At 44.5% G+C, this 7,500-nt stretch overlaps 1 protein-coding gene across 1 annotated transcript in view; it reads right to left on the minus strand.

Moving 5' to 3' along the window:
* The window catches only part of sema3b (sema domain, immunoglobulin domain (Ig), short basic domain, secreted, (semaphorin) 3B), a 12,511-nt gene extending 6,682 nt beyond the window's left edge, over positions 1-5,829 (minus strand). Inside the window, exons 1-3 of the mRNA XM_030783416.1 lie at positions 5,552-5,829; positions 5,161-5,318; positions 4,084-4,146 (exon numbers count right to left, since the gene is read on the minus strand). Of these exons, the coding sequence (XP_030639276.1) occupies positions 4,084-4,146; positions 5,161-5,318; positions 5,552-5,711 (381 nt within the window). The 5' untranslated portion in view covers positions 5,712-5,829. The remainder of the gene's footprint in view (positions 1-4,083; positions 4,147-5,160; positions 5,319-5,551) is intronic.
* Positions 5,830-7,500: the final 1,671 nt, after the last annotated feature.

Raw genomic sequence — 7,500 nt, forward strand, 5'->3', positions numbered from 1 at the left:
CGGAAGCGGTGATGGAGCAGTGGGGAGTGTTAGTGTGAGAATTTTGGGACAGAGGCAGGGAGCAAACTGTACCAGTCTCCAAAGGGCTTGAGTTAATCTCCACTATTCACATGCTCTGAATGTGTTACACGCTTGAAGAGAGAAGAGGAGAGGAGAGAAGAGAAGAGAAGAGAAGAGATGAGAAGAGAGGAGAGGAGAGGAGAAGACAAGAGAAGAGAAGAGAAGAGAAGAGAAGAGAAGAGAAGAGAAGAGAAGAGAAGAGAATTGGGCCCAAACATACTTGCTTTAGGTTTCGGGAACAGGAAATGAACAAGCTGTGTCCCCTCCCTCATCTCTCTTTTCTCTTTTTCTCTTTCTCTTTTTCTTTCTCTGAAGCAGCTGTCTGTGCCTCCTGGACAGAGGTGCTCCACTCCTCTCTGTGAAAAGGTCATATCCTTTGCTCCTGCCCTGTCTGGAGAGTGTGTTTGTTCTAACCACTCCAGCGAAGCCCAAACATCTGTCTGAGGTCAGCTGTCACCTTTCAAACCAGGAGCCATAAAACATTGAGACACAGATATTCCCTGTATGGTGTATGAGTAAGTGTGTGTGTGTGTGTGTGTGAGAGAGAGAGAGAGAGAGAGAGAGAGCAAGTAAGCAGATGAGAGACAGACATCCGCAGGTAAATTGCCAACTATTCTTTCAACTTTGTATAAATCTGTTCATTCCGTCTCTCTTTCTTTCTTTCTTCTGTGTTTCATTGTGATGTCCGTTTGTCTTTAGCTCTCTTTGTCTTTCTCCCTTCCTTGTTGTTATTAAGTATATATACTAATTCATTTATACACCCCACTCCCCCACCCCAATTCAATTTGTGAGTCTATTTTCGAACTCTCTAAATGAACGCGCAATTTTCCTGTCATTATTCCCATTACAATATATAACGTGTTTTGCGTGTTCAGCTGGAGAACTTAAAATAACTGAAACCTCACTTGATAAAAAAAGTGTACTATCCTCTGTGAGAGAGAGAGTGACAAAGAGAGAGAGAGAGAGAGAGAGGAAAGAAGGAAGGAGAATGCAGAAACGGAGAGTAAGTGTAATTTAAAATTGAATTCAGAGCATGAGGTTGAACTGAATTGTGTATGTAACCTCTACGTTACCCACGTCTCTCGGTGTGACTGACAGACCAGTGTATTCAAGGACACGCCCTTTTCCCAAGCCTGACACACACGCGCACACGCATACACATATAGACACGCACACACATACACACACAGGGCCTGGTCTGAACAAAGGCTTCTCTTTGAGCTCATTGCTCGCTGTGAAGGGGAGAAGGGGGGGGGGGGGTCAGACTCATCGACGGCCAATTAAGCTGCTGACAAACTGTGTTTACTCAGGGAGGGGGGCATTCAACCCCAGCCCCAGCCCCTGTCTCTCTCTCTCTCTCTCTCTCTCTCTCTCTCTCTCTCTCTCTCTCTCTCTCTCTCTCTCTCTCTCCCTCTCAAGAGCTTCTGTTCCAGGAGCTTTACAGCTCTCAATTAGTGTGGGGTACTTGGTGGGGGGATTGACTGATGGGGAGGGGGGGTGCAGGGAGTGAATTTAGGGAGGGGCAGCTCACAGGCAACCAGACTCTTTGATCTGAGGCCATGAGACAAAGAGCAAGAGAGAGAGGAAAAAGAGAGAGAGAGAGGGAGAGAGAGAGAGAAACAAGGGATGAAATAAAATCGAAGGAGCATTAAAAGGCAGAGGCTGTCAGTTGGAGATCAGCGGGCTGGAGACCACCCGCTTCCCATCCAGAATGAAAGGCTTCAACCTTTGACCTTACATTAGCCTGTTCGTTAAAGCTCCCCTGAGACCTCATGCACCCAGCCGACATGAGGTGACCTGGGCATAGCTTAGCCCTGCATGACTCCACAACACAGCTCCCTGTGTGTGTGTGTGTGTGTGTGTGTGTGTGTGTGTGTGTGTGAGAGAGAGAGAGAGAGGGAGCAAAAGAGGGAGAGAGAGAGAGAGAGAGAGAGAGAGGACTTTATCTAATAAAGCTAATAGTACACAAAGAGTGAAAAGGGGGATATTTCCAGTCAAATGAGCTAATTTCCCATACAGAGGACAGTTTAGCAGTTACTGTATGTGCACAAGAGTGGAGTCATTACTGCTGCTAATAACTTTACAAAACAAAAATAGAAACCAAGTGAATTGGTTAAACAACACTATCAGCTGACATTCCAACTGCTGTAGTCCAAAGTGCAGGAGCTATAGCATTAAAACAGTGATTAACACAGAAACTGTGACGCATATACTTCACAACCATTTAAATAACCCACTATAATGACAAAACGTCACAAACACAGAGGTAATGTTTACAATGCAGCCAGCTCAATAACCTTTACACCACAGTGACAAAAATAATATATACCTCACAGCAACAAACAGAATGCGCACTGTACCACTGCTTAAATAACCAGTTACACCATAATGACAAACAGAATGTATACTTCACAGGCCACAATGACAGAAAATAGCATAAACCTCCCAATGACAGAAATAATAGAAATAACCAGAATGTATACCTCCCAGCCACTTATGTAACCGGTTTGACCATAATGACAAACAGCATATATGCCACAATGACAGAAACAATGCTTACATCACAATGGCAAAAGAAATGCCTCACATTCATAAAAATAATGTATTGTAGGTTAGAAACTCAAAGCCCATAGTAACATAAGGGACTGTGTTAGAGATCCCACTCTTTCAGTCAGGCGTGTGTAAATCTGGCCTCTTACGTCACTGTATTCCATTTTAATCCCACATGGACAGCAGCAAGGAAGAGAGAGAGCGTGCTGGCTCTCTGTACACTGTGGGAGAATGAGAAATGGCCCCTGCCACAGACATAAGTCTCTTTTCTTTTCTGAGAAAAAGAGAAAGAACAAAAAAGGAGGGAAACTGGCTCTCAAACAAGACAAAGAAGGAGTTTGGGTAATAAATGAGAGGTTCTGACTCCTCTTTGAGAAAATGTGAGAGAGAGAAAGAGAGATAGAGAGAGAGAGAGAGAGAGAAAGAAAGAAACAGGGAGAGAGAGAGAAAGAGAGAGAGAGAGAAAGAGAGAGAGAAAGAGAGAGAGAGATGGCTGGTGGAAATACTGGAAGCTGAGCATGAAGAGCAGCATTGTGATGTGTATTATTACTGTGGTGGACATTAATGCTGATATTTCAATACTAATGTTCATATCATTTATGCTTTGGTAACACTGTTTGTGACACTCAGTACTAACAATCATGAATCAAAGTGATTGGAGAGATTAGTGTTAGACAGAAAGAGAGAATGACAGATAGAATGAGATGCAGAGTACCTTGGGATAAAGAGAAAAAGAGAGAGTGACAGACAGAATGAGAGAGCCTGGGATAAAGAGAGAAAGAGAGAAAGAGAGAAAAGATTATGTCTATTCTCCATGGAGGTCTGGCTAACTCCCTGCTGTCTGACACACCTTACCATAATGAGTGTCAATACACGGGTCACTGCCCTGAACAGAAACTGTGTGTGTGTGTCCTAGTGAAGATAACTCAATTTCTGACTTCAGTCAGCCACCCACCGCAGTAGACACACACACACACACACACGCACACACACACACACAGTGCATAACACACACCCTTTTCCTCTATATAAACCTATTACACCTTGCCCAATATTCACCTAATTTAACAACACACAAGTTTGAAATCCTTACTCACTGCCTACATACATAACCTGCACCCTGTCATCAAACTCAGTGACACACACCTCAGTCAGACTGACAAAACACACACCTTAAAAACATGGTATGATTTTATCCACGGCTGACTTAACCTCACCCAGCACAAAGACACACATACACACATACACACACGCGCATGCACACTCATTCTAACCCTCACAAATTTCTTTGTGACAGTGGCACCAAATAACATATGTACACACACACACAGAGTTATCTAGAGCATTTCTAGGCTTGGCTACAGCTGCTCTTCCAAACTCTTTCATATTTGTGAGATGAGTACAGGTCACATAAGAAAGAGTTTGAAAGACTGTTAAAAAGAAATGTAGTTTTCTGACTGGTGTAAAACTCACATTGATGTCCTTTCCCGCCCAGTTACACTCCTCCCTCCAGTCCACAGGAGCAGGCCAGTAAATCTGAGAGAGGGAGAGAGAGAGAGGTTAAAGGTCAGGTGAAGGTGATGACCTGGGCAGGGACAGGCTTGTCTATAGGCCTGAGGGACATTCTCCGAGCCAGACCGCAGCGGCCACCGTAAAACAACGACAAAAAAACCCCCCACACAGCATCAGCTGCATTAATGATATCTTCAACACATAGCCAACAGGCACATATATTCACAGCACTCATCAACAGGTTGAAATCAGAACACACACCCACACACACACACACACACACCAAAAACCCTGAACAGAAAGTTTTTCAACTTTGAAAACGTAGTACACCTGTAACATGGACATGTGTGTGTGTGTGTAAGTGTGCATGTGTGTGTGTGTGCATGCATGTGTGTGAGTTTATGTGTGAGTGTGTGTGTGTGTGTGTGTGTGTGTGGGTGGGTGGGTGTGTAACGCCGACAGGCAAAGATTAACTGACACCAGAGTACCCTTCATAACCTTTAACCTCATTGCTTCTTTTTCTTTCCTGAGGAGATAAAGATCCATCACTCTGTCATCGGCACGCTGGAGTGAATCTGCTTTAAATCAACTGCCGTCAGCTTTAGACTTCACTCCGATAATCTTCACACTTCCCTTAAATCGCAGCCTCTCATCATCATCATCATCATCATCATCGCCATCATCACCATCATCATCACTAAAGACATCACACCTATACATCTGTATGTTCTCTGCATGTTCTTGCTGAGCTTCCGGAATGTTCTCTCTCAGTCATCTCACTATTACAGCTCACTGTTGTCACTATAGCAAGACCATTGTGTTAGACACACACTCACACACAACACACACTCAGATTTACCGAACGTATACACGTATTCACACACTGAAAAATACACTCATGTAAAGAGGGGTGAGCGGATAGGGAATGAGGAGAAATGGATGGATGGATGGATGGATGGATGGATGTAACAGCCAGAGGACATATGGGGAGTTAGAAAGACGGATGGATGGAGGGATAGAGGGAGAGAGAAAAAACACCTTGTGGTCTTGTTTGGCGATGTTATCCAGGCTCAGGGATAGTAAGAAGTTGCGAGCGCCGACGAAAAGCCGCCCCCTCTCCTCATCCAATAGGAGAGCTCCAAAGCAACAGGAACGCTCCAGCTCGAAACGCTTCACGCCGTTGAACTGCTGCAACTCTACACACACACACACACACACACACACACAATCACATACAAGAAGAGATTTACCCAGACATGCATACATACACAGAAACACCCATACAGACTTAAATCTCAAACGTACAGACATACACTCTTACACACACACACACACACACACACACACACACACACACACACGCAGCAGCAGCATATACAACAATCCATAGACAGCAAAGCCACTTACTCATTTTCCCTTAAGTTCTCACCTTTGTAAGTCAGCTTCATGCGAGGTGAGGAAGATGACGATGAGGCTGAGGAAGAGGAAGATGCGCTGCTGGACGAAGCCTGGACTGTGATGAGTCCCAGCAAAAGCAGGGAGCTACACATCACCGTCGTCATCATCATAATCATCATCACCGTCATCATCCTCTGACCTCCTGATCACAGCCTTTAAACACTGTGTGTAGATCACAGCTGGTTGCCGGGACGATGGCAATGTCCTTTGTGAGAGTTGGGAGTGTGTTGGGAAAGCGTTAATCCAGAGGTTCTGGTTGTCACAGTGACAGAGGTTCTAAGTTGGTTGTTTGGTTGTAGGTAGAGTTTCTTTAGTGGTTAGTTGAACTGATTGTTGGGTATTAAACTCACACAAAATTCAAACCTCAGAAGCAGTGGAGATGTAGCCTGAAAAGGAGAACAGAAAAAAACCCCTTAGAATAGCATGAAAGAGTAAAGTGTCTCTCCTCTCCTCTTTCTCTTCTCCTCTCCTCCATGAATTCCCCTCTCCTGTATCTTTCTACCTCTGGCCTTCTGTCCTTCCCTGACCTCTTCTCTTTATGACCCTTCTATGTTTAGAGCATTTATATTAAACTCTTTTAGTCTCTCAATCAGTCATTCAGGTTATTTCAGTAATGTGCAGATGGTCTGATGCAGCCATGCTCACTTTAAGAACAAGAGAGCAATTTGATATCATCTTATTTCTGGAAATATCCCAAGACTTTCTCCCTCTCCCTCTCTCTCTGTCAGACACAGCCCACACACTGAGACCGATGGGAACTTTGGGCCTTGATTTTAGGCCTTGTGCCATGCCCATAGAATGCCCAAAGAATGCCCAGTGTGTGCCTGCCACAGCTGTCTCTGGGCCAAGCCTGGTTGGATCAGGCTGACTGGGTTGTCTCCTGCTATGAGAGCAGAGGATCTGTTTTCACGACCTGAGGTTCAGCTATAGACCACTAACAACACACTAATGAAATTTAACCACGAGTCAGAACTAGTAACTTAATGAGGATTTGTGTATGGGAGTGTGTGTGTGTGTGTGTGTGTGAGAGCGAGAGAGAGGGAGAAAGCAAGAGATTACTCTACACAAACACGCCTGTCACCACTTAAGACGATGAAATTCATCCCAAACAATAAAGTCTTTCACTGGTGCCTAGCAGTGCAGTAAACTATGTCACTCCTGCCATCCTTTCTCCCTGCTCTTCAACTTCTTTAACTCACTCACTCTTTCTCTCTCTCTCTCTCTCTCTCTCTCTCACTCACACACACTCTCTTTTGCACTCTGTCTCTCACACTCTCTCTCTCTCTCTCTCTCTGACCTGTGAGGTGATCTGAGATGAATAAGATTATGAATGTGTGTTAGGGAGACAGAGTAAAAGAGGGAGGGAGAGAGAGAAATAAAGAAGGAGAGAGAGAGGGAGAGAGAGAGTAAAAAGGAGTAACTTAATAGGGAGTATTGAAATGATTGCACAGGGTCACTGGGTAAAACATTTAAACAAGAAAAAAAAAATTGTGGTTTCTTTTTCCACTCATCTGTTCCTTCTCTGTTTCCATCTCTTTCCTTTTCACTCTGTATTCCTCTCTCCCTGTGGGCTCATCAGGATACTCTCACACTTCCTCTCTGTGTGTGCGTGTGTGTGTGTGTGTGATGGGTGTATGGGCTTGTGGGATGGTTTAATGGATGATGAAGCCTGCACACTATTCCTTCTCTCCTCTCCTCCATACACACACACACAAACACGCACACACACACACACGCACACATGCACACACAGGCACGCATGCAGAGGGTATGCGTGAGGTAGTTGCCGCAGTAGTTGAATTTGAAAGAGGGTCAGTGTGTGCTGAGGTATTTCTCTGTGGTACTGAGTAGACCGACTGATTATACTGCTTTCTCTAACACAGCTCTGCATACATATTACAACACATGCTGAGCTTAGCA

Source organism: Chanos chanos, chromosome 9, assembly GCF_902362185.1.
Source record: "Chanos chanos chromosome 9, fChaCha1.1, whole genome shotgun sequence".
Lineage (NCBI taxonomy): Eukaryota > Metazoa > Chordata > Actinopteri > Gonorynchiformes > Chanidae > Chanos > Chanos chanos.